Source organism: Terrapene carolina, unplaced genomic scaffold, assembly GCF_002925995.2.
Source record: "Terrapene carolina triunguis isolate 2854851 unplaced genomic scaffold, T_m_triunguis-2.0 Scaffold22, whole genome shotgun sequence".
NCBI classification, from domain to species: domain Eukaryota; kingdom Metazoa; phylum Chordata; order Testudines; family Emydidae; genus Terrapene; species Terrapene triunguis.
This window is the reverse complement of record NW_020664373.1, coordinates 11811340-11838411: the sequence shown is the minus strand read 5'-3', so window position 1 is coordinate 11838411 and position 27072 is coordinate 11811340. Positions and strand designations below refer to the sequence as shown.

Sequence of the window (27072 nt, the reverse complement as noted above, 5' to 3'; positions counted from 1 at the left end):
ACAATACGCAATTTTTCAGTAACCGCGTGCTGTGACACTTCTGTATTTTTATGTCTGATTTTGTAATCAAGTAATTTTTAAGTGAGGTGTAACTTGGGGATACACAAGACAAATCAGACTCCTGAAAGGGGTACAGTAATCTGGAAAGGTTGAGAACCACTGCTGTAGGTACTACTGTAATACAAATAACACATAATTATCTGTTACTTTTTGTTATGAATGTAGCGTACCTCATGCCATAAATCTTAATATTTCTTCAGCTACTATATCACATCAGGTAGGTAGTCTGGATCTAATGGCAATTTTCATTGTTCTTTCCCTCTTGTATTCTCACTTTCACCGAATGACCCTTGGTCTCCTCATCTATGTTTGTTCTTCTGACTACTGAGAATTCGTCATGTTGATATAGAAGTAATACCAAGCCTCCACAGCGGTTGCCACCCTAGTTCTTAAAAGTGGCTTTATTGAAATTTTGTTTAATTCACAATGCCTTTTTGAAACATCATGGGTACAATTACTTGTAATTCTTTTGCCAGAAGGTAATCATTGTAATATGTTTCACCATTATCAATATAATCATTGCCCTCTTGTGGAGTCCGGCAGTGCCATGGCACAGTGATCCTCAGCTGTGCCGTTCTTAGGCAAGGGCTGTCGGTGCTCCAACTGCTAGTGCTCTAGCACTACATGGTCTCCAAAGAGTACTCCAGCAACAACCACACTCTGACTAACCCAGGCACCCTGTCTTGGTGAGCCACTCTTTACCAATTGCTCTCTGAACTACCAGGGAGACTTCCACCTGCTCCTCACTTCTGACTCTGCACTACAGGAAAGAAAAACAGCAGATCAGCTGCTGGCAGAGTCATCATGCTAGTCTAGAATTCCAAAGCCATTAAGCCAACAGAAACTAACTGGCTGATTAAACACTTCCTTAAAAACCTGAGGATTTTGCTGTTTGGGGGAGAGAGGCTTTGGACTCGAGCTCTCCAGCAACGTGGCAGCCAAGCATCTTGCTCAGGTGTTGCTAGAAAGCAATACAAGCCTGTCAATTATTTGTAGTCATCCTTTTTCACTGACTAAAGTTCATAAACTGATAAGTATAACAGCATTTTATATGTCTTGATGAATGGAAGCTGTGTGTTTATAACTGTCCAATATATTTAGCAACCCTTTTCATGGTATCTGTCTGAATCTGTTTCAATCTGGGAGACAAAAATAAGAAAAATATCTTTTTTTCCCCCTACCCTCCCCCCTCCTGTAGTCTAGGATCCCACCTAGCAACGATTTCAAAGTTGGTATGAAACTGGAAGCCCACGACCCACGCAATGTTACCTCAGTGTGTATAGCTACAGTAATTGGAATCTCTGGTGCCAGATTAAGGTTGCGGCTTGATGGAAGTGACAACAAAAATGACTTTTGGAGGCTTGTGGATTCCTCTGACATACAGCCAATTGGGACCTGTGAAAAGAAAGGGGGAATGCTCCAGCCGCCACTCGGTAAGAAACAATGTTTCTGAACTAATGACATGGTATGTGTAATCCACAAGATGCTGCTCTCCTATGGTTAGTGTTATCTTGTTTTCTTGGCAAGTGTTGCTTGAAATAATGGTTCAAGCGAAATGTTAACAGCAGAAGGATAAATGCTAAGTAAAAGAGCTAATAAAGAGAGTAAATGAGCTGGACCCCACTTTGTGTATTACTGTGTCTAGGAATGGATAGAGAAATTTAGAATTTGAGTATGAGTTCTACTATCCAAAACATTTTCCCTCTTCCCAGAATCCCCCCACTAATCACGAGGAGGGACAGATCCCTCATGGCCTTTTCAGTGACTGCTTGATGGGTTACACATAAATTAAGTAGATTAACGTAATATTTATCCTCCTTCACCCCATAATTTATAGAGAACTATGGCATTACCTTGTGGGCTCTACATTACTTTCAATTGTGGAGAAGAGTCCCAAAGTGCTTTCTAAGGAACATTTCTTACAACTTGCATGGAGCTCCTGAATTTGGGTCTCTGGTGTATCAGGTGCGCTGCAGAAAAGGGAGATGTCTTTTTAAAATTTTAATAATTCTAAAAACTGACAAACTCAAAATGATTTCCACAGGAATTTAATTTATATTTTTTAAGCAAAATGAAATACATTTAAAGTATGTTCTTGCCACTACAAGGTCCTAAATGCCTCTTCCCATAAAAGTTCAAGGAGTAACAGCTTGTGTTTTGTTGCTTTCTTTTCTTTTTCTTTTCTCTTTTACTTTTCTATCTAATTTAAGAGTAGGCTGACTGAAGTGAGGGTGCATTTTCTGTCTTTCACTCACTCTGCATGTTCATTCACTCTTTTCTCATTCTTAGTCTAGGCAAGCTCTTGGATGAGAGAGGAGACAGAGGGGCCTACATTGCTTCAAACCTTTTTCTTTTACACTTCTGTACCACTGTATGTGGTGATAGTAATTTTCCAAATATATGTATCAGAGAATGGGAGCAAATGTAGTATGTGTTTCCTGGTTTTAGACTGATAACTTCGCACTACACTCTTTATTGCTGCTCTACAGAAGCCAGCAGTCCCTTGCTACTGTCCTTCCAGAGGTGGTCTTCCCCACATAATCTTCCTGCACACTTAGATATCCATAGTTTCCTTTCCAAAAAATCCCTCCCATATTTGGACAGGTCTAAACTCAAGAGCGTTTTGCTGGTATAGGTATAGGGGTGTGATCTCTGACTGGCATAGCTGTGCTAGCAAAAACCCCTACTGTAGATGCAATACTGGAAAATCTGTGCTTTTACTAGTTTAGCTTACAGCACTCCTAGTGTGGACACAGCTTATATTGGCCAGCAAAACTGTACTACAGTAGAATCTCAGCGTTACGAACACCAGAATTACAAACTGACCAGTCAACCACACACCTCATTTGGAACTGGAAGTACACCATCAGGCAGCAGCAGAGACACTCCCCTTTCTCCTCCCTCCCCCCCAAAAGGGCAAGCAAATACAGTAAAGTATTGTGTTAAACTACAAAAAAAAAAATGGGGCGGTGAGCAGCATTTTTCTTCTGCACAGTAAAGTTTCAAAGCTGTATTAAGTCATTGTTCAGTTGTAAACTTTTGAAAGAATAACCATAATGTTTTGTTCAGAGTTACAAACATTTCAGAGTTATGAACAACCTCCATTCCCGAGGTGTTCATAACTCTGAGGTTCTACTGTAGTGCAGTTTTGCTGGCCAATATAAGCTGTGTCCACACTCAGAGCGCTCTACTGGTATAGTATATCAATATATCTTTTCCAGCAAAATGCTTCTAGTGTAGTCATGGCCTATTGTGTAATATAAGAGAAAGCAAAACAGTGGTTCCTGTTCACTTCCTGTGGATGGTGATTAATAGCAGGAGCAGTTTCTCTCAGCAGCAGAGGAGAGCGCTCATTGTCTATTCTGTTTGTGCATAAGCCCATCCTTAGGCTTGTATTTTTGTGGAAGTATTTGTGACACAAAACCACTTCAGGCAAAACAAAAAAACTAAAAAAGAGAGACTTCTTAGGCTTTACTTAAAAATACTAAACTTGAGTTGACAATGTCATTTTCAAATCACACTTGCTAGTTTTATGAGGAAAAATATTTCCCCTTAAGGCTCACTCAGCCTTGCTGCTGACAGCGAAGCTGTGTTCTTTGTGAATCATACATTGCTACCAGGATCTGCATTCAGAGCTCACTTAACGATAATGATGGTGGTGATGTGTGAATCTAGGTCACTCTTTTTGTATTAGAGGTCTTCCCAGGCCCAGACCCAAACCAGACCCAAATCCACCCAATCTGAGCCCAAGAGTGTTGTCATTTTCCAACCTGACCCTGACCGTTCCCTCCAAACCTGAGTTAGTGGCGCCACTGCCACCTCCTGCTGCACTGTGTGGTGGTGGCAGCTGCTTGTCCCAATCCCGTTGGCTGCCACCCCCTGCTGCACTGTGTGTGTTCTGTGGAGTGAGAGGTGCAGCACACTCACTTGGCAGTGCATGCTATTCAACGAGGCAGACTGGGTGGCCGGCAGGAACTGGGCACGCAGCCACCACTATGCCAACCTCCTGGGCAAGAGAGAGACTTCAGAGGTGACCTGACCTGAGCCTCAGAGGTTCAGATTGTTTTCTGACCCAACCCAAACCTGATACTTGTTGTCGGGTCCCATCAAGTTCTGGTAGAATTGCGGGAATCTACTCTACTTCTATCAAATACTGGTTTAGCACTCAACAGACTCTGGTTCCAGGTGCTTAGCTAGTATTTTCTACCAGTTCAGTGGTGTGACTTTCTTTAAAACTTGGCAGCAGGCATGTACTGCTTAAAGTTATTTTTTATATTTAAATTAAATAACTTTAATAGATTATAATTTTAGGCTTTAATATAGGTTATCAATTTCAAATATAATTCTAAATAGCTTTATTTTTTTTAAGTGTTTAATATAAATACAAAATGATTTTTAAAAAACGTTACCCACCCTGTTTTAAACCATAACTACACTTTAAAAAGTAAACATTTTCTGTACTGTGGTATTGACTTTACTGTGGCATTTCCTATACTTATAATGTATCATGTATGCTTTGGTGAAGTATACTTAGTGTGGTGTAGTAAGTATTTTACTCTATAAGGTTGCCTGTTGAATATAGTTGGATGAGATTGTATTCTGACTTTCCAAGACCCTAAGCACATTTAAAGAGCTGCCATTTTATAAACCAGTCAGAGAACATTTTCTTTCCTTTTCCCCAACAACACAAATGCATAATTTTGCCTAAAAATTATACCTCCTAAAACAGCTATTCTAGTTAAATGTGGCACATATGAGAATATGGTATAAAGTTTTTATCAGAACTTGTTAGGAGTAACCTTCATAATTCAATACTGAATTCGCTCATGGGAATACAACTATCTTAAATTTATGCTGAGAAAACTTTTGATACCACATTAACATATATTCCCTAAGTATAATAAAGGGAATATAAATATTAATACTTCTTTGGTCAAAATAGAAAGAAACAGGAAGATATTCTCACTTGCACTTAGGTTTATTGTCAAGTATGATTACTAAGCAACCACTTTATAGTGGTCTGCGTTTATCAACAGTTAACCACACAGTATTTTCCCGTGTAACACAGTAGGTCTTTTCTATCTCTGATCAGCGTAACTTACAGAAAAAAGAAGAAAAATGTCCAGTAGCCCCCCCCCCCCCCAAACATTCCTGGTAAACTTGACCCTGGTCTACAGGACTTTGTGTATTCCAATATTTTCACATTAATATTTGGGAAATGCTTCATCTATGGGCTTCTGACTACTGGGTGGATATTTTGAAAGAGATTTTTGTTCTGTTACTATATCATTGGCAGATGGATAAACAAGTGCTTGGGATCCTTGAAGTAACTGTTCAGCTAAAGTTAAGAAATATAGAATGAGACTCCCTATCTATTTCTACCTGTGATATTCCACTAGACCACCAGGAGGAGCCCACTCTTAATCCAACAGTGAAATACTCAGTACAGTAAGTCCAGAGTTAATCACTAGAGAGCCATCTGGATGTTTGTGCATTGTGCTGAGGAAAATTGGTTGTATTCCTGGAGAAGCGAAAGAGAGGGTAGGTGGTCATGGCGGTATTGTAGTTCACTTACACTCCCAGATGCAGGAAAAATGCAAGTACCTAATGGCATCAGAGAACTTTTGGACAGACTGATCTTATATCAAGTACAAATTGGGTCTCCACTACTGCTGGCCCTCAGCTACTAAGTAATATTATGTTGCAAGGCTCAGTTAATAATTGTTTTGAGATCCGCTGGTGGAAAGATGAAGTATTATTAAAATGTCACTCCATTGTACTCCAAAACTGAACCTTACAAATTTTGTGAGAGGGAGATAACCAACATGGAGCAGCAATTTGCTCTGTGTGGGTCTGTAATCTATTTAAAGTGTTTCAAAATACAGTGCTTGTGCCACTGTAACTATATTGCTTTAGGACCAGATATAGTGAAAGCAGTATAACCCCCTAAAGTGGATGCAATTATTACTAGTATAAAGGTGCCTTGGTTGGTATCAAAATAGGCTATACTGATATTAGCACTTTTATATTGGTATAACTACATTTACACTAGCTAGTTGCACGTCTTTAACTGTATCTATTCCTAAACTAACACAGTGGTACAAAAAATGTGTATACACCAGTCTGTGGCTAGTGATGTCCTTGTGTTCTGGTTGCCATTTCTGTTCATTGAAATTAGTTGAAATGTTATACCTAATAAGCAAATGTTTTTGTACTATCCAGGAATGCAAGTTTGGCTCCCCTCATAATGATCGTCAGCCATTCTATTGCATAGTTTATTCAGAAAAGAAATAGTCACACATTGTCCCTCTAGTCCTTGATTCTTTAGTGATAGCTAGGTTCCAAAATTCAAACATCCTGGCATATATATAGATACATTTTTGAAAAAGCCTTCTTGGCACTTTTGCAGCATCCTGTTCCTGGGTAAAGCTGGGAGCTAATTGGGTGTATAATTGCCTCCTGCTAGACACTTACACAACTGATTTTCCCAAGTGGAATGGAGCCTTCTGGTCCCAACATTTGATTTCTCTCACAGTAACAAATGAGTTAAAATAGTCCCTCCCACCTGAACTCTAAACATATCATAGTTTCACATATTACATTGGGCTCAGTAGTGTTCAGTGTCTAGTTAAGGTTTCAAATTCCAACTTCCATTTGAAACCACTTTTTTTTTTAAGTACTTTATAATGTTTTCAAACAAATTCCTTTGGGGATAACATTTTCCATGCTCTAATTAGAAGTGATTTTTTTAAAGAAAGCTTACGTGAAATCAGTTGAGCTACTTAACTGAGTAGTGTCACCACCCTTCCTGTTATTGGCATGTGCAATCACGTACTCTGTGCTTTCCAGTGAGAAAGCTAATTCTCAGCTAATTCAAAAGGAGAATCTAGAAACTTCCAGAATGGCATGTTTTATAAATCATGTTAAGACTTAGAAATCAATCCAAGTTTAAAAATCAGCTCAGTAGTTTCTCAGTTGTGAACATTTAAACATGACAATTTCTCACATATATAAGATCTCTTGTATCCAGTTTTAAAATGCAATTTAAGGAGTTGTGGACTTTAAACAACTTTTAAATCTGTCTGCTCAGTTAAGTACAACTTAAGGCCACTGTGTCAGGGAGCCAATACCCAGGACAGGAATTAAGGTTTAAATAGTAAGTAATCAAAAGTCATGTAAACTTTTCCATATCTACTATTAGTTTTTTTAAAATCATATCTAGATTGTAAGGCAATTCTTCAAGTCCAGACAAGGATTCTAGTAGTAGTTGCTTTAGAGAGAAGTTTCCTATTAGATTCCTGTTTTGTTGTGTTAGGTTTTTTTGGAGAGAACTACAACAGACTTTCACCTGCTAAAGATCTGGCCCAAAATACCTGTTGTCTATTTGAATCGGTCTAGTAGCTTCAAATACAGCCCTGAAGGTGCTTTGAAAGCAGAGAGAGATATAAGCATGTCTCTTCCTTTACTGGGAGGTACTTGGTTCTGAGGGAGAATGCCATGAAATGAAGAATATTTCCACCAAACAATTGTTTTGATAAGATAAAGTTGTTTTTAATAAAAGCAGGTTTGGGTTATAGTAACTCTTTGTGCATTGTATTCACTTATTTTTTTAATGAAGAATACTGGCATGGAAACATTCTCCACTTTATGCAATTGCAATGTGATGCATACACTTACCAAGATGTTTCATTTCTACCATTCCCTGTTTTGTGCTCTTGTCTTTGTAATTAAAGGATGTATTGTTTCATTGAAATTTGTTTGCACTTCCTTGTTTCTTTTTGTGAAGGAATCTTGTGAAAGAGCCTCAATGGAGAAGAAAATGTGTCTAATAAAAAATAAGAGTTAGAGGACAGAGAAGCTAGACCAGAGGATGTCATTTGAGAATGAAAGAAAACTGGCCCAGTAAATATAACTTGGTACTATGCAAGGAAGATGGTTTGGGACCAGGGAATATAGAGATTGATTTAATCTGCAGTACTACAGCTTGCATGTCTCTAGTCACACTTAATATAGTAACCATGATAAATGATTTTGCAGGCAAATCACTCCTGAAAGGAAATATACTGTCCAACATGTTTACTGCTGTAAACAGCTGCTCTATGCATTCATGTGTCTTGGCCACATTTATTTCTAGCCAAGTCCAAACCAGAGAGTTTTAGACAGTAGTGGGGTAAATTCTGCATCCTTCTTCTTCCTGTATATTAATATTTTATAAATGTGAGTCTAGGATCTTTTACACAACTAATCTATTTATGTTAATTAGGTTTCCAGATGAATGCATCATCTTGGCCAATGTTTCTGTTAAGAACACTAAATGGAGCTGAAATGGCACCTGCAGCATTCTTTAAGAAGGTAAGAAGAAAGGGGCTCCTAGTAAACAAGCTTCCATCAACTGGTCCATGATTACATTTTTATTGAGGATGCCAGGATATTGTACTGTTCTCTTCAGCATGGAAAGGCAACAATGTTATTTAAAATTACTTTGAAGTGGATTGGCAAGCCACAAAACTGGACAGGAAATGATCATCTTCTAGTCCAAATGGATGGGCACCTCTTTTCCTGTGTTTGGACCTTTAAGGTATGCTGTATTATTTAGAAAAAATTGTGTTAGCTTGTTTTTTTTCATGGATTTAAGATGTCATGCATCTCTCGTTTGTTGACAGTAACATATTCATGATGTGCCTGTGTATGTGTTGGCCTAAAACTGGTAAAGGAGAATGAGAGCCACAGGAACGCATGGGGAGTCTATGCTGAATATTTTTATTTGGCGCATACTTCACAGTTGAGCTGTTAAGAATGTAGTGGGGACTTAGCTGAAAGTAATAAAAAAATGCCATCAGTTTTAGAAGTACAGCCTTTATGCTGAAGAAAAGAGGATCTTAAAAAAAAATGTGTGAAATGTTTTTATGCAAAAAATATGTAGGGATGCAAGTATGACTCAGCTGATCTGTTGATTTGATTTGTCCTCTTACCATTCTTATGAGCTTGCTAAAATCAAAGTGTGAAGTTCAGCAATTTCTTTCTTAGTACTGATAATGGCTTTGCATGAGTTTGTTTTAGTAAAACGTACATTGGGCTTGATCCTGTAAGCTCTTTGCTCGTGAATCCCCATTCATTTTGAGAACATACTGATTTGAATGCATTCATAAAATAGCTATGGTATGAGCAGTGGCACTGCAAGCTTCTCGATACTGTCCCAGCAATATGCCTCAGCCCTCTTCTGGAGGATCTACCTCTTGAGGGTGAGATATAATTTGGTTTCCCTTCAGTCCTTTGGCCTTTCTGCTGAGACTGACAAGAGTTACATTGTGGACCGTTGTGTTGCTGATTTTTGTTTTGTTTGTCCGAGACCAACTTATTTCACACAGGCCACTAAACAGCCTTCAGATGTTAATGATTTATTTGCATGTGCATTTGGATAAGTAATAAAGAGCTGAAAGGTTCCCCAGTCCATTATCAATCCCCAGAAACATCCAGTCCTTCGTAGAAGTACATTTTTCTGATCCTGTCCTCTCCCTACATAAAACTATGCCATTTATTTTTAGTGTACGTTCACTATCCCACCGTTCCTGTAGAACACATCAGATTTTCTCAGTCAACTGCTTAAGTAGACTCGGCATAACCTTGCTCCCAGTCACATAAGTAGCAGCAGAATTGAGCCTAGGTAATCTAGAAAATTTAAAATAAACTTGTAACATGTATTAAATGTGTATTGTATAACCTTTTTGGGGTAGTCAGTATGAGAAGTTAGAATGTTAGAGAAAAGTAGCTGTTTTTCAAGAATTCATGGAAACCTAGGTGTTCTACAATTTTATTTTGACAGGAACCACCAAAACCTGCTCCAGACTATTTTAAAGTTGGAATGAAACTTGAAGCAGTAGACAAAAAGAACCCTTATTTAATTTGCCCAGCGACCATCGGAGATGTTAGAGGAGATGAAGTTTTCATTACATTTGATGGCTGGCGGGGAGCATTTGACTATTGGTGCAAATATGATTCTCGAGATATCTTCCCAGTCGGATGGTGTGGCTTAACAGGAGATGCACTACAGCCACCAGGCAACAATGGTAAAACCACCAGTAATAACGCTTAATCTATATTCCCAAATTTTGCTGCTGTTAAGCAGCTGGGACTTAAGAACCAACTGATCTTATGCAGATTTTAGGATTTTGATATGTAAACAGCTGATGCAGATGAAATAGTGACATGTTTTCACTGTATCATACCGAAGGATATGGTTTAGTCACAGATTCCATGACTTTATTGGACCTCCATGACTTCTTTGGCTTCAGCTGTCAGCGTCCAGGGCCGAGTCAGGGCTGTGTGCCTGCCCCCCCACCCCGTATGGCACTGTGCACCCCATGGCTACAGCTTGGGCTGGAGCTGTGTGCCCCTCCACCGCAGCTGCGGTTGGAGTGTGCGCTCTCCCTCCCCTTGAGCCTAGAGCAGGGGCTGTGTCCCATCCCTCTCCTGTAGTGGTGGGGCTTGGGCAATCTCTTCCCCCTGCCCCTCCCCCCCTCCCCCCATGGGGCTCCAGTTGTTATTGCTCCTCCGACCCCTGGTTATTTTTAGTAAAAGTCACGGACAGGTCATGGCTCCCGTGAATTTTTGTTTATTGCCCGTGACCTGTCTGTGACTTTTACTAAAAATAACCTTGACAAAATCTTAACCTCAATCATATATTTTTTTGTTGTCTCTTTGAGAAATTATTATTGCTCATTTACAGTAGTTCACAACTATTTGTGCACACAGTAGCTCTGGAAACTCTTCTTGACTGACATTTACATGCCATAATTTGTTTCTTTATCATTCCTGCTCTAATTCTGATAATGGTTGAAGACCAAATCTAAACAAATTCCATTAAAACCAATTGCATTTAAATTCTCAGGCAGTGAGAGATCTGGATATGTTCAGTTCTCTATGTACTTTTGAAGAATATTGGACTTCATCTAGACCTTTTACTTACATTATTGGTAGTCTCAATAATGTTGGTAGCTGTATTAATTGAATTTCATAGGAATTTATATTCAACTTTGCATCAACACCTTACCTCACGGTTATAGAATGGAGCCCTGAAGAACAAAAATACTGTTTTAAAGTAGGAAATGCAATAAAAGTTTCTTTATTGTTTCCAAGGGATTCAAACTCTAGGCTTACCTGTAGCATTTGCTTTGGGCTGTAAACTTTCTGTTTTTGACATTGTATATTATTAGGCTCTTCCAAATACTTTGTTTGCTGCTTACCTACCTACTTATGTGAACCTATAGATAGAGAGCCCCCCTAGCTTTTCTCTGTCATTAGATACCCATTTCCTTCTTTGCCAAGGTATGTGAAATGAAAGAGGAATATTATTGTTTAATATCTGTGATATGCTATGGGGTCTCTTATAAGATATCTGAAATCTGAAGTTTTGCTGTAAAACAATTTGGGTTGTATTATCTTACTCCTTTCAGATTCAAGATGTGTGAAAAGAGTTTTTATAAGAAGGAATCACATTTTAAAATTCATTCTACTGTTACTGAATAATTTGTTCTAATCATGAACGGTTTCACTGTGTGTGTTAAGTGGATGAGAAACAAGAAGAGCACATTTCTGTAGAAAAGTTGGTAGAACAAAGAAGACAAGTAACCATTTATGGTTCTTTTCCCAACATTTTTCATTTTTAGGACAACAATGTAAGAATCAGAGGTAAGGCTAGCCACTAAAGATTGGCATGAGAATTGGGAAGAGTTGTCACAGAAAATCTTAGTGTAATAGAACCTGTTAGACTGAAACAGGGTTAGGGAGGAAAGGTGATCCAGTGGTTATGGGCCTAGCCTGGGACTCCCTGCTCTGTCACAGACTTCCTTGGACAAGTCACTTAGTCTTTCTGTGCCTCAGTTCCCCATCTGTAAAATAGGGATAACACCACTGCTCTAGCTCACAGGGATGTTGTGAGGATAAATGCTAACGAATACAGGCTATGAATAAGATGTGTTAAAACTTGTATGGAAACTTCATGTATGTTCATTATGATAAAATGAAAAGATGTTCAAAAAGCATTGAAGCACTCAGATACTACAATAATGGGGGTCATTTAAGTACCTTAGGCAGGTAGAAAAAATAATACTGTCTTTTTAAAAAGGCTTTGAAGATTGGAGGGTTTTCTCCATACAGTTGCATTTCTATCTTTTATAGCTAGGAACATAATTTTAAAGCAATACTTCTGTGAGATTGGAGATGATGAGAAGAAAGCTGCATTTCCAGTCAATTCCCAGGGTGATTCTCATATGAAACAAGAGATTTAGATGTAAGAAATATGTTTCTTAGTTGATTTTAGTGACAACTTCAGCCTTTTCCTCAACAGCTTTAGCTTGGGATCTTAAAAGGTGACTAAGAGTTAAGCACCTAACTTCCATTGAAAGTTAGGGGAGTTAGGTGCTTAACTCCCCTGGGCTCCTTTGAAAATCCCAGTTGTAATTTGCAGCATACAGAGAAATGTCATCCACTGCCTTTCTGTTGATAAATTGTCCATCCACCAGTTTAGGTCACGTGGTCTGTTTTTTTTCTAGGAATATTTATGAAATTTAAAGAAAATATCAAGGACTTGGATTTAAATCTAATCCCAAGTCTTAAAGTTGCATGGGATTTTGGAGAATGGAAATGGCTTTGATCTCTTGTAGCAACATGTTATCTTGATCTATGGCACCTCTGTCATCTGAAGATGCATCTGCAAGCAAACTGATCCCACGTTCATAGGACTTAGAATCAAAGATCTCTTTTCTATATTCAGACCTAATATATAGCGACCTGATATTCTATATTCAGACCTAAATCCTTCCTGCAGTAGTGGACCAAAGAGGAGATTATGATCAAGGGAAACCTTTGAATGTGTGGCTGTAAAGAAATTCAGAACTAAACTAATTTGAGCTATGATAATCTGTGGGGTGCTGGCTACTACTAAGTATATTTGGTAGGAAAGAGGCTGTATTTCCCTATTTCCCTAAGAGAAATCGAAAGGAATGTGATGTGCTATTTCCCAAAGGAAAAATTATGGCGCAGACGACCGCTTGATGATTTGACGTATGCTGTTAACTAGCAAATATCTGCTGGAGAAATACCCGTCTTTCACTTTCTCACCCCCCTTTGGACTCCTGGAATTTGGGCACATTTGAAAGATGACTCCTTTAAAACACTGTGTTTCAATATCCCAATCTTTGAATCAGGAAAGAATTTTCATGGTTTTACAGAAGTGTTGTGAAGCTTCATTTTTTTAATGCTTGTAAAAGGTCCTTTCTTCCCTTTTCTTTATCACCTAATTGTTTTCATCTTGTCACCTTCCGTCTTTTTTTGTTGCATGCTGTAGGGCTGAAGCGTAGAGCTTTTTTTACATTGAGGCCTGATCTACACTAGAAAATTAGATCAATTAAATTCACACTCCTGAGTGGCATAATTAAGCCAACCTAAGGCCCTGTCTACACTACACAGTTTTGTTAACAAAAGTCAGCTTTCATCAACAACACAGTGAAGGTGTACAATGCTCCTTTTGCCCACAACATTCATCTGCTTTGTTGACAAAATAAAGCATAGAACTTTTTTTTGGCAAAGTTATATCAACAAAAGTCAGTGTAGACACTGCGCTTGGTTATGTTGCTATAATTGGCCTCCAGGAGGTGTCCCACAATGCCCATCCTGATTGCTCTGGTCAGCAGTTCAAACTCTGCTGCCCTGCACCCAGGTACACAGGCATCTGTCCTTCCCCCTTTTAAGACCCGGGAATTTTTGAAGTGCCACTTCCTGTTTGCTCGGTTTGGACAGCTCACATCGCATCTTCCCAATTGACCATGGCGGCTCCATGCAGCAAACGCTTTCCCGCTTGGAGCACACCTGGGTTGTTGGATATGCTGGCACGGTGGGGAGAAGAGGCTGTGCAGTCCCAGCTCTGCTCCAGCCATAGAAATTTTGATACTTATGGTCAGATTTCTTGTGGCTTGTGTGATAAGGGCTATGCGGGACATGCATCAGTGCCGTGCAAAGATAAAGGAGCTGAGGCAGGCATACCAGAAGGCAAGGGAGGCAAACTGTCGCTCTGTGCTGTGCCAAAGACCTGCCACTTCTAGAAGAAGCTGGATGCCAACCTTGACGGTGATCACACCTGCACCGCCAAGAGCCCCATGGATACTTGGGCGGGGCTGGAGGTGGTGGCAGACAGCAGATTCACCCCAAGGATGAAGTCATGGGCGAGGGGGTCGAGTTGGAGGACAATGTGGAGCCCACAACAGGGTCATCCGATGGTATGGCGAGTCAGGACCTCTTTTCCACTCCAGAGGGGTCTAGCCAGTCCCAGCAGTCCCTCTCTAGCGTGCATGATGCGGGCGAGGAGATCTCTGGTAAGTGATCTTTTTGAGTTAATGATGCTCGGTTATATGAGGTAGAGCTGTCCTTTGCTCTGTATATTCTAGAAGTGAGTGAAAGGATAGAAATGTACAAGATTAGCTGTGTTTGCATGTGCTTCACATTACCCTGTGCAGCTAAGCGGTGCAGTGGAACATTTTGTTAATGCACACTGAGATTTCACAGGAATCCTCTAGAGAGATCTCTAGGAAACTTTCCTGGAGGTACTTGCCAATTCTCTGTCGAAGATTCCTTGGCAGAGCTGCTTTGCTCCTTCCCCCATTGTAGGAAACTTTCCTGCGCCAATTGGCAATCACTTGTGCAGGGACTAAAGCAGCACACAGGCAAGCAGCATAGGGACTGTGTCTGAAGCTGAATGCTTCACCTTTGCATCCTTGCTTACCTTCAGGAGTAAGAGATCGCCTTCACTGACCCCCACCTGTGGAAAATTATGGCAGAATTTACAATATTGTCCCTAATCACCTGCAGTGATCCCCTTAAAATACCACCTAGACCCTTGCTCCATCTTGAATGCCCAACCCACCCCATCCCTCTCTGGGCCGAACTCACCATGTTTAGGGTGTTCACTGAGATGTGTGCTTGTCAAGGGACAGAGAAAAAGTGATTCATATGTTAAAGGAGGTGTATTTTACTATGATGATTCAATGCTGTGTGTGAACTAACAGTCATGCTTCTGTGTATTATTTCTTGTGCTTACGCAGATATGGCCTATAGGGGAACCTTCTACACATTGGTGGAGCACCTCTGCCAAATAAGGAAGCAACCAAGGCAGAACAAGAAAGACATGTTCTGAGAAGTGCGCCAATACTCAGAGGCCAAAAAAAAGAGAATGCAGGGACTGGTGAGAGACTCTGAAAGAAAAATTTAAAATAGCAAGGCAAGACAGAAAGGAGAGTGAGGAGTGCATTGTAAACGGTCAGGAGTGGATGATAGAAGTGGTGGAGGAGCAAACAGATGTTGAAGTCCATAATCACACTGCAGGCAGAAGACATGCATGCTCACCATCCCCCGCAGCTGATACACAACTGCTTTCCGTGCCCTCCCCAAACTGCCCCACAGATTCCTTGCAACTTCCCAAACGTCTCAGTATCCCGTTCACTCCATCCCTTCGGACAGCTTCCAGAATGATAGTTGGACTTACACACAGCTATGAGAGCCTACACTGCCCTGCACTCCTATCTCCCTTCCCACCAAGTCTTTTGTGTGTGTGTGTGTGTGTGAGTGTTTTAATTGGTATTTAATAAAAACAAATTATCTGAAAGATAAGCAATCTGTATTTGTCTCCTACACGTGGTGGTTAAAATGTAGCCCCCCGTTGGGCCACTCTAATAGACCTGTTATCTGGCTGCTCAAATTCAGCAGCCAGGTGATCTGTCGCCGCGCTCCACCCCAGGGAAAACTTTTCACCCTTATCCTGACAAATATCATGGAGTGTGCAGTAGGCTGCTATGACTATGGGAATATTTTCTCATTAAGGTCTGACTCTGCCAGCTTGCTTTTAATCTGCCAAAGGCACATTCTACAGTCATTCTGCACCGGCTCAACCTGTTGAAGTGCTCTTTGCTGCTGTCCAGGTTTCCCGTGTAAGCTTTCATGAGCCATGGGCTGTAAGGGGTGTGATGGGTTGGATCATAGAATCCCTTTTGGGACTGCCACCAGATGTGCCTAGACTACCTCTGAGCCTGTTTTCCCTGCCAACTTGGGACTTCAGTGCCTTGCCTTATTTGAGCCAGACACGCTTGCCTGCTGCAAACACAGATCCAAGTCTGAACCACATCCCCCACAAGCTGCAGGCTTAACTGAAAACAGCTTAAGAAGTGCTCCTGTCTCCAGCACTCAGATACCCAACTCCCAATGGGGTCCAAACCCCAAATAAATCTGTTTTACCCTGTTAAAGCTTATACAGGGTAAACTCATAAATTGTTCGCCCTCTATAACACTGATAGAGATATGCTCAGCTGTTTGCCCCTCCCCCCTGGTATTAATACATACTCTGGGTTAATTAATAAGTAAAAAGTGATTTTATTAAATACAAAAAGTAGGATTTAAGTGGTTCTAAGTAATAGCAGACAGAACAAAGTGAATTACCAAGCAAAATAAAATAAAACACACAAGTCTAAGCCTAATACAGTAAGAAAACTGACTACATATAAAATCTCACCCTCAGAGATGTTTCAATAAGCTTCTATCACAGACTGGATGCCTTCCTAGTCTGGGCCCAATCCTTTCCCCTGGTACAGTCCTTGTTCTAGCTCAGGTGGTAGCTAGGGGATTTCTCATGACTGCAGCCCTCTTTGTTCTGTTTCACCCATTTATATATTTTCTGCACGAGACGGAAATCCTTTGTCCCTCTCTGGGTTCCCACCCCTCCTTCTAAATGGAAAAGCACCAGGTTTAAGATGGATTCTGGTTCAGGTGACATGATCACATGTCACTGTAAGACTTCATTACCCACTTGCCAGCACACAGGTATACAGGAAGACTTGCAAGTAAACAGAGCCATCTACAGTCAATTGTCCTGGTTAATGGGTGCCATCAAGATTCCAAGCCACCACTAATGGCCCACACTTTGCAATAGGACCTCAGAATTATATTTCATATTTCTAGTTTCAGATACAAGAGTGATACATTTATACAAATAGGATGACCACACTCAGGAGATTATAAGCTTTGTAATGATACCTTACAAGAGACCCTTTGCATGAAGCATATTCCAGTTACATTATATTCACACTCACTAGCATATTTTCATAAAATCGTATAGAGTGCAACGTCACAAGGGGTACGCCAGGTCTCCCAGGATCACTATAGGCATGTCAACATCCCCCACTGGAATCTTCTGGTCTGGAAAGAAAGTCTGTGCTTGTAACTTTCTGTACAGGTGTTCCTGAAGATACATGCATCATGCACCTTCCCGGACCACTCCACGTTGATGTCAGTGAAACGCCTACAGTGATCCACAAGTGCCTGCAATGCCATAGAAAAGTATCCCTTTTTATTGATATACTCTGTTACAAGATGGTCCGGGCCAAAATTGAAATATGCGTGCCATCTATTGCCCCGCTGCAGTTAGGGAATTCCATTGCCACAAAGCCATCCAATATTTCACACACATTGCCAAGAGTAACAGTCCTTCATAGCAGAATGCAATTAATGGCTCTGCACACTTGCATTACCACAGTCCTAATGGTTGACTTCCCGACTCCAAACTGTTTAGCAAATGACGGTAGCAGTCTGGAATCACCAGCTTCCACACAGCGATCGCTACGCGCTTCTCCACCGAGAGGGCAGCTCTCATTTTGGAGTCCTTGCGCTGCAGGGCTGGAGCGAGCTCCGCACACAGTTCCAGAAAGGTGGCTTTCCGCATCTGAAAGTTCTGCAGCCACTGCTCATCATCCCACACCTGCATAATGATGTGATTCACTACTCAGTTCAACAGTCCACCATGTTGACAAAACTCTGTAGTGTAGACAAGGCATAAGTCCCTACCTAGGCAGAGCTATGTTGGTGGAAGAATTCTTCTGTCAACCTAGCTACCACCTTTTGAGGAGGTATGTAGTGTCTACATGGTTGCGCTACAGAAGTGCAGCTGTGCTTCTGTAGTATTTTAAGTGTAGACAAGCCCATAATTGTTAGCAATTGCAATTAATTAGCATGGTTCCATGTGTGAAGTGCTTTCACACATCACTGAAGTGTGAATGCAGCTAATGCTCCTGGTTAAATAGTATGCTGACTGGACACAGTCACAGACAAAGAACCGTAAGACCATGTCTACACTTCAAAATTATATTGACCTAACTTATGTTGGCATATAGCCACCACAGTTATTAAATCGCTTCTGTGTGCACACACTTGGGTCCTTGTGTCGGCAGTGTGCCTCCTCACCAGGAGCATTTGTATCAACTGTATTGTCAGCATGGGCATTGTGGGACAGCTCCTGAAAGCCAATAATGGTTGATGTAAGCATTTCAGTGTCTACACTGACACTTGCGTCGACTTAATTACATTGACTGTGACTTTAAACCCCTTGGGGAGAAGGTGGTACTAAATCGGCATATAGAGCCATTTTTGTCACCGGGAGCCAAATTTAAGTGAGGAAACTGCCACAGCTAGGTCAACACAAGGCAGCTTATGTTGATCTAACCATGTAGTGTAGATCAGGCCTCAGTCAGGATGGTGAATGGCAAAGAATGCCTGGCAGACCTATCATACATAAGTGCCTTGGATAAATACCAAAAATGACTGTCTGGCCTAAATCAGTGTTTGCTTTAAGAGTCTTCAAATAGACCGTACTTGTGTACCAGAAGGTTTTAACCCTTAGGGCTAAATTCATCTCAGGTGTAACTGTCATTGCCATAAATGGGCTTGGTGCAGGGTTGAATTTAGCCCTTTAAATCATCCCAAGGCTGTATTAAACTCAAGTAAGCTACAGCTGCAAACTAGGATATATGCAGCTCAATATGATAAGATATTAAAATGTTATCACTGTTAAAGTTTTATTTTTCAGGAATTGATCTTCTACAAGCTACCATTTTACTGTAATTTCATTAATGCTACATCAGTATTGTAAATAGTTGTGTATGATCCTGTGAGCTTGGTGGCTTTTATCGTGCACTGGTATCTTTTAGCTGTTTTCTAACTTTTTTTGGACTGCAGTTAATTTGATTAAATTATTTCATTAAAAAACAGAATCGCGTAGTTAGTACTATCAGTGAAGTACATGGGGACTTCAATGGTGGTCGTATTACTGTTTGCATTTTCATGGCACATAGGTGTTCCTGTCATGGACCTGTTGTGCTAGGTGATGTACACAGAACAAAAGGACAATCCCCGCCCAAAAAGTTTACAACCTAAGTAGCCAGATTGGGTTGTCCAATAGGGATCCACCTAACCCAGGATGTAGGATAATAATCTTAAAATGCACTGATTTTTACTTCAAAAAACTGCTTTCAAATCAAATTAAAGGACTACATTTCAATGCAGCAACAGGAGAGCACATATAAAACCATCATGGTGAATTACAAATGTAATAGCTTGTACAATATTATTTCACATAAGGTTTTATTTTTTACATCTTCACAATCTGTAGTCCTGGTTCATGAGAAAAGCAGGGTGTCAAGAGCTGGAATTTTAGCTTGCCCAGAGTCATAAGAAACAAATTGCTAGACTTAGGCTGTGTCTACATTGCCACTTTCAGCGCTAAAACTTTTGTTGTTCAGGGGTGTTAAAAAAACACACCCCCGAGTGACAAAAGTTTTAGCGCTGAAAAGCACCAGCATAGACAGCGCTTTCGCTCCCGGCAATAAAGCTACCATCGCTCATTGGGGGTGGGTTTTTTTAATTGTCAGGAGAGTTCTCCCACAGCGATAAAGCGGGTCTACACTGCCCACGTCATAGCACTGCCATGGCCGTGCTGTAACATGGGTAGTGTAGACATACCCTCAGAATCTCAAGTCTTTTTCCTTGGAGGTGGTAATTTTCTTCCTCACTGAGGTTCTTCAGTCAATTCAGTTTGTAGCAAGGACCTTCATGGAAACACTTCAGGCCTTCTTAAAAACAGAAGGCCTGAAGTTTGTACCCAGTTAATTTCTGCAGAAGACTTTCTTCAGAAGATATTTAGGTGTCAGCTGAACAATGTGCTCAAATCAGTATAATTTCCTTGAGAAGCAGCATTAGCGATAACTTAGACTGCTCAAGAGCTCCAGCATTGACAACTCTAGTTAGTTACAGTTGAGGCTGTGAGGCAATACATTTGTAAAGCATCTTTCTGAGGTTTTGTTGTTAGAGCCTAAGCCTCAGACTCACATAATACATTATTCAGCAAATAAAAGTAAAATTCATCAAATCATTTGAACTCTAGAAGTACAGTAGATAATAGTCTGATTTGTTATATATCAAGCTTGGAACATTCATAAAATCTTTTGCTTTTGGTCTTACCAAAGATGGTGATTTTGGTATTCTTAAGAACATTTCTAAAATAGGTCAAGTGTGGCATCTTTTGATAGTTACAGTCACAAATGGACGGGTTGCTTGGGAAAATTTGGCAAGTGACTTATTTTATTTTAAAAGTGAGCCAAAAGATCATTGCAGCTATATTAAATGAATTAACTTTTCTTGCTGCCCAGAATGGGAAACAACATCAGCAAACAAAAAGTTGTTGGAAAAATTGGTCTGTGATTTAAATTTTTGCCTTCAGGGATGACAGATGTAAACATATACAGTATAATTTCAATATATTAGACATACTCAGTATATCCATGTCATAATTTCAGCGTAACTGCACTCATTTTTCCCTCCCTCCTGTGATCCACTGCAGGTTTGCCCAGTCAAGTCTCCAGCCATGACTTGCCCTTGGATAGGGACCCTTGTTTCACTCCCTTCTTACCAGTGGCTTTAGGGCTGCACAGCCCCCCGCCATCCACTCTGATGTCCCTAAGAAGCCAGTCTGCCTTAAAGGCCAGCGTGTATATTATGTTATCTCAGAGGACAAGGACAGTTTTTTACCAGTGACCACACAGCTATTCCCAGCAAGCACATTTATTCATAGGTTAAAAGCATTACAAAGAAAACATAAGTAGTGGCTTGGAGTAGTTCCTGTCAAAGTCAGGGAGGCTGCTCCATTTTGCCATACCACCAAGCAACTGAGAGCTGACCAATAGGGGATTAGCACCAATAACAGTCTGTAGCCAGCTCTCTGGCTGGGGCAGGCACAGTCAGGCTCAGCTCTCTGGGTGGGGCCGAGCAGAAGCAGTCTATGACCCAACTCTCTGTCTGGGAAAGACAGTGAACAAATGCAGGCCATCTGGCCTACTGTGGGTTGGCTGCCACCCCAGGGATGGGGTTGGTAGCAGGCACTAGGGGGAGCTGGGCCCACCCTACTCCTCTGAGTCCCAGCCCAGGACCCTAACAGTGGCTGGGAATCTGGGCCACTGGGTCAGCGAGGATGCTGCCGAAACACACTGACCATAGCTTCAGCAAACATAACTGGACTAATGTCTGGTTTCCTTGGGCTACTGCCTACTCTCACCTGTTTGTAGGGCTTCATCGCTCACTGGCTCAGAGCATTTACCAGGCAGCAGCTCCTCCGGATATTCCTCCAGAGGCAGGGGTTGAAACAGTTCAGGGGCTGGCAGCAGTGTCCAACTCCTTCCCTGGGTCTCCCTCAACTGAGCAGGAGGCCCCGCCTCTTATACTTCCTGTTCCACTCCTCCGCTTCTGACACAAGGGGCAGGCCTGGCCTGGCTCTGCCCACCCGGGTTAGTGGTTTCTGTCTGTCAGCATCAGAGGGAGGACACTCCGCCTCACTACAATATTAAAAAACAAACAAACAAAAAACAGATTTTAAATCCATACTAAACATACCAGAAATCACCCATCTTCCATATGAGGAGTCTGGTAGGTAGGCCAACGTCCCATTTAACAAGGGTTGGGCCCTCCTCTTGGACAGAGAGTCATGTCCATTTGCTGAATCAAAATGAAGAGGGTACTACCTCTCTAGAATTGTTTAGTTTCAGTGACTCACCGTAATCCATGGAGTACAACACAATCTTAATGAGCCATTCATAAATTTAGTACAGTCGTCCCCAGAGATACTGCATGGGGTTGCAATGTCCGTCACAGTGAACATCTAGATAGCTTAGGTAGATAAACAAAAATTTCATATTGCTTACTTTCAAGGTAGATTATTCATTACCATCGTATCACTTTCAAGCCTACTTCAAAAAGGGAAAGTAGTAGTTCTAGTTATGCTGCACGTTTTAGAGGTGAAAGTAATTGTACTAGGCAATTTGTAGTCAATGTGTTTTAATTCTGAAATATTAGGAACGACTTCAGGTTTCCTAATTAGTATAGCAGTCTTTTTAATCTTGGATGCCATGATCATATACTTTGTAATCTGTCAGGGCAAAAATGTCTGACAGATTTAAAGTGAAGGATACAAGAGCAAGCAGGGACTTTAGGAATTAGCATGAAATATTATGGCATTATCTTGGTCTAAATACATTTTTCTACAGGTTGGTTAAGTAGTTTAACATTTCTGATGTAAATAATTTATCATAGGAGGAAGTAGAAATAGCACGTGATGTATATAGCATGGAGATAAATTCAGGTATAAAATGAGGGATATCCATCATAAATTTATAGTAGCACTCACAGTGTGATAGATGTTTCCATACACATGAATCTGTGTTCCAAAGAATTTACATTTTAAGGGCCTTATCCAGCATCATGAAAGTCAAAGATTACCATAGATTTTGATAGGCATTGGATACTGCCCTAAGAAAGAGGTAATAAAAAAGGTAAAATGGAGAGGGAAGGGCTAACTATTGATTGTCTAAAACAAAATATTGTTTAACTAGATAAACTATAGTTTATAACACCCTTGGGTGTTAGTCTTATTGCTGGTATTTCCCATGTTTGACTCTTTCAGAGTAGTGGATGTAGGGAGGTATATGAGAAAAAGAGAGAGAGAAATTTTGCAACTGTGTCTGGTTGACTAGTTAACATTAACTAATCCTGAGTTCCATCATCATAGGTTTGGCAGACTTTATAAAATTGTAACACTATCATTCAATATGTTTTTTGTATTTCGCTTTGCAATTTTGTACATGTTTAGCTCACACTGATGACTTTTTCAGTGTGTAACCCTCAGAACCCTTGTTTGATTGTAACTGATGTAAGACATCCCTACCACACTTACTGTAGTGTTCTGCATTGTAACTAGCAGTCTGGGGTTTTTAAGGTTGAATTAGGTGGAAACTAACCTGGGATCATCAGAACAGTCTTCAAGCTGCTGTAGAACTTCATAGTAAGAGGGAAGTTTCTGTTGGACATTTGTGTGCTCAAGTTCATCACACGTCCGTTACAATTGTCTAGACAACATAATACATCTTGTATCTGTTTTATGAGGCAGTCACCTTTCCCTGCACAAAAGAACACACAATTTGGCAGCAATTGAAATGCTTCCTTAAACAAAATGAAGTTTAGTGAGAGGATTTTTAAAATTCAGTTGGAAACAAGCCTGTCTGGAAATTGATAACTATATAATTAAGTAGCTTCATCTGCGAAGATTGAGTAGCATCTTTCATGCAGACAATGACAGGAAAAAAATTCAGTTTCTTTCTCATCCAGACCTTCCTAGACTATCAGAATAGGAATTTAAATGAGCCAAGGTGTGAAAAAATGAGATGCAGGGAATAGGGGGAGTTACAGAGGGAAATCTCTAGCTGAAGTGCTGCAGAGACAGATTTTAGTGACCATAAGGAAGACTGTGACCAGTAATCTAAATATAAACGTGATATCTGATGAACTACTGCTGCTTTTATCCTCAGCTGCCTCTTTCCCCCCCCATAAATGTGTCACCTCATCACTTATCTCCCAATGCCGTCCTTTTATTGTTGGTTAGAGCAGTCTTCTTTCATTACACTAATCAACCTGTGATATTAAAGGTCCCCTTCAGGAGCTGCTTGCAGGCTTAGGAATAGTGCAGGCAAAAACAGGTAATGTGAAGTACCTTGTTGTCTGTATCTTTTACTTTTCAACAATATTTTCAATGTCCAATTTCTTTATTCAGATCAGATTTTTCCAAGATGATAGTTATCAGAAATTCACTTTTTCACAGTGATATTCAAATTATTTTTTATTTAAAACTAACTGTCCTGTACCTTGATTTTTTATTTATCCAAGTTTAGAATGTAATTAATGTTTTTGCAAACAAACAATGAACAGCTGAAAAAATAGTTTAATGAACAGTTTCACTAAAAATTAATACAATTACTCTGGATTCTGAAATTTTTACAGTCCAAAACTTTAAATTAAGCATTATATACAGCACAATAATATATTTGTTTTTGGAGCATTAACAAATGTTGACGTAACATTTTTATTTTGCGTAGATTACATTTTTCTCTAACTCAGCTCTGTTCCATGACCAGGTCACAATAGTTAAACCAGACACGCACAAAATGGCAGATTTATACTCTCCTCCTAGTTTTATATGAAAAATCCACAATGCTTGGGGCTAAAAATATGATTTGCCACCATCCTCTCACTGTTAGGCCTTTTTTCCCCCTCTTAATATTTCTTGGTATCTCACAAGTCCCATGTGGTATCTTTGAGTAAGGCATCTGTTGTAAAAGGAGGACAGGGTTTTCCCCCTTCTTCCCAAAGAAGAGACTGTGTTGAATGTCTTTGTATGAATAAGCCCGGGAGATGCTTTAGGACCGGGGTAGGCAACCTATGGCACGTGTGCCGAAGGCGGCACACGAGCTGATTTTCAGTGGCACTCACACTGCCTAGGTCCTGGCCACCGGTCCGGGGCCTCTGCATTTTAATTTAATTTTAAATGAAGCTTCTTAAACATTTTAAAAACCTTATTTAATTTACATACAACAGTAGTTTAGTTATATATTATAGATTTATAGTAAGAGACCTTCTAAAAACGTTAAAATGTATTACTGGCACGTGAAACCTTAAATTAGAGTGAACAAATGAAGACTCGGCACACCACTTCTGAAAGGTTGCCGACTCCTGCTTTAGGATAAGGCCATTGGAGTTCTCTCTTTTTAAAATTATGTTATAGCAGTGTTCCAAGTGATATTTGTCTTCCCATTACTTAATGGATTCTATTTTCTCATTTCTTCTGCTTGTAGTTCATCTCATGTACCTTTGTGTCATGAATGTTTGTTACTGCCATACAGTGGCTGGGACTTGGTGAATTTCTAGCAGTTGCATCTCAGTATGTGTAACCCACCCCAGGAATAACAGTGCCATAATTAAAGTATGGTACTTTTCAGACAAAACAATTGACCAGTTTCCAGGGTGACTTTATGTTCTTCTTAGGCTTGTTGCATTTTATTTTCCCATTTGGGGCCCAATCTTGCTCCCAGTGAAATCAATAGCAAAATTCCCATTGATTAAAATGGAAGCAGGATCAAGGCCCTTTAGTTTCTTGGATGTCTTCTCACCCTCCCCAAATTCTGATTATTTCAAACATTGAGACCTAAGAGGTTTTTTCCCTTTCCAATACATTTAAGGCTAACTCCTGCCACCTGGTACACAGCTGTAGAAATGGTGTGAAGCAGAGAGGCTGCTAAGGGGGGACTTAACAGATTGCTTTATGGTGCAGAGCTTCACTTCACAGTGGTTCTCCTTGTGGGCAGGCTTGGAATAAGTGTGGTTTGTACAGCCTCCAGCACAATGGGCCTTGCTGGGCGGGGGGTCTGTAGGTGCTACTGTAATACAAATAATAAATATTGGGCATTGTGCTCTGATCATTGAGCCACGGCTCTACTTGGCAATGGCTCAATGTGACATAAGCACTACTGCAGCCCATGAGCCAGGCTCTGCCATGTGCTCAGCTCACAGTCTCTTAGGGTTCACTGTGGCATCCATCACCATAGTATCTGAAGGCTTGCCAGATAACTTAAAGCTGGACAGTAAGATCCCTTAGGAATTACAGGGAGTTTTCTTCTGCTCTTCTTTCCCAGTGAAAGAGGCTGTGCTTGGAGATGGTAAATAAGATATCATTTAATTTTCAATCATCATTTAGTTGTAATGGAAATGCTTTGTTAAAGAGGAGGATCTTGCAGCAAGCCCTACACATTTTTCTTGTTGATGCTTGGTTGTCATTTTGTTGTTAGTTTGACGTAGAAATGGGAGGCTGGAGACAGGACAATAGTTGGGAGTCTTATACGTAATGTTGGCTTTTTCAGGATTGGGGGAACTTCCTCCTCCCAAGGAAGATTGGCCGGTTCCCTTCTCTGAATGTGGTGTTGATTTATTTTGGCTAATAGTGGATCTAAATTATTTAATCTTTTTGCTGCCATTCCTCATGGTAAAATAGAAAGAGCACTTCCTTTTCCCCAGCCTTTCTCTTTTCTCTATAGAGGCAAGAGGACTGTTTTTTAATATATACATATAGTGGTGCTCAGCATGGGGGGGGGGCAGTCTTCTCCAGGGGCCCGAAGTCACTACTATACTACTAGGAATTAGTAATATAATAAAGAACACAAGCAAGACAACAATGTGATTTAATGTTAAACTCGTATAACTTTTTTGCATAATAAAATCATTCTGTTCCCCAAATTGACATCTTGGGCCTATTCTAGCAAGTGCTCTGTGCCCAGAAGTTCAAGGGAGTTCTGCACACAGATCTGTCACAGGATTAAGGCTGGGGTCTGTTTTCATGTAATTTCACTTCAGAGTTTCTAATAATTATTTTTATAATCAGCTATGGGCAACTGTCTGAAGCAACAGAATGTCCTAGTACAGTATTCCAAATATGTTACAAATTCTGTAGTTTTATGACTTTGCTCAAGATGAACGACATAAAATGAAAGAATTGATATGGAATTTTTAAGGAGAATTCTATTAATTGGAATTGCACTAATCTTCAGTCTTCTGAACTGTAGTTTTTCCTTTTCCCCTATGTTTGAGTTCTTCTGTAGCATTACATTTACCGATAGCCTTATAAATCTGAATAAATCTAACAGGAAATACCCAGTAAAACATTCTGGGTTCAAATTCTGCAGTCCTCTGCAAAGATTCAGTCCACTCAGTCACTCGTCCTGCTTGTATGAATAAGGTAAGCAGAATTTGGCCCTGAACAAAAACCTGATC

The 27072-nt window shown here is 40.4% G+C and overlaps 1 protein-coding gene across 2 annotated transcripts in view; it reads left to right on the top strand.

Annotated features, from left to right (window-relative positions):
• LOC112108246 (sex comb on midleg-like protein 2) overlaps nucleotides 1-27072 on the top strand; it is a 115758-nt gene that overhangs the window by 51253 nt on the left and 37433 nt on the right. For both annotated transcript variants that reach the window (XM_029910864.1, XM_026648690.1), the window contains 3 exons: nucleotides 1259-1493; nucleotides 8324-8412; nucleotides 9884-10127. In XM_029910864.1, the coding sequence (XP_029766724.1) occupies nucleotides 1259-1493; nucleotides 8324-8412; nucleotides 9884-10127 (568 nt within the window). Of the gene's footprint in view, nucleotides 1-1258; nucleotides 1494-8323; nucleotides 8413-9883; nucleotides 10128-27072 lie in introns of those variants that run through there.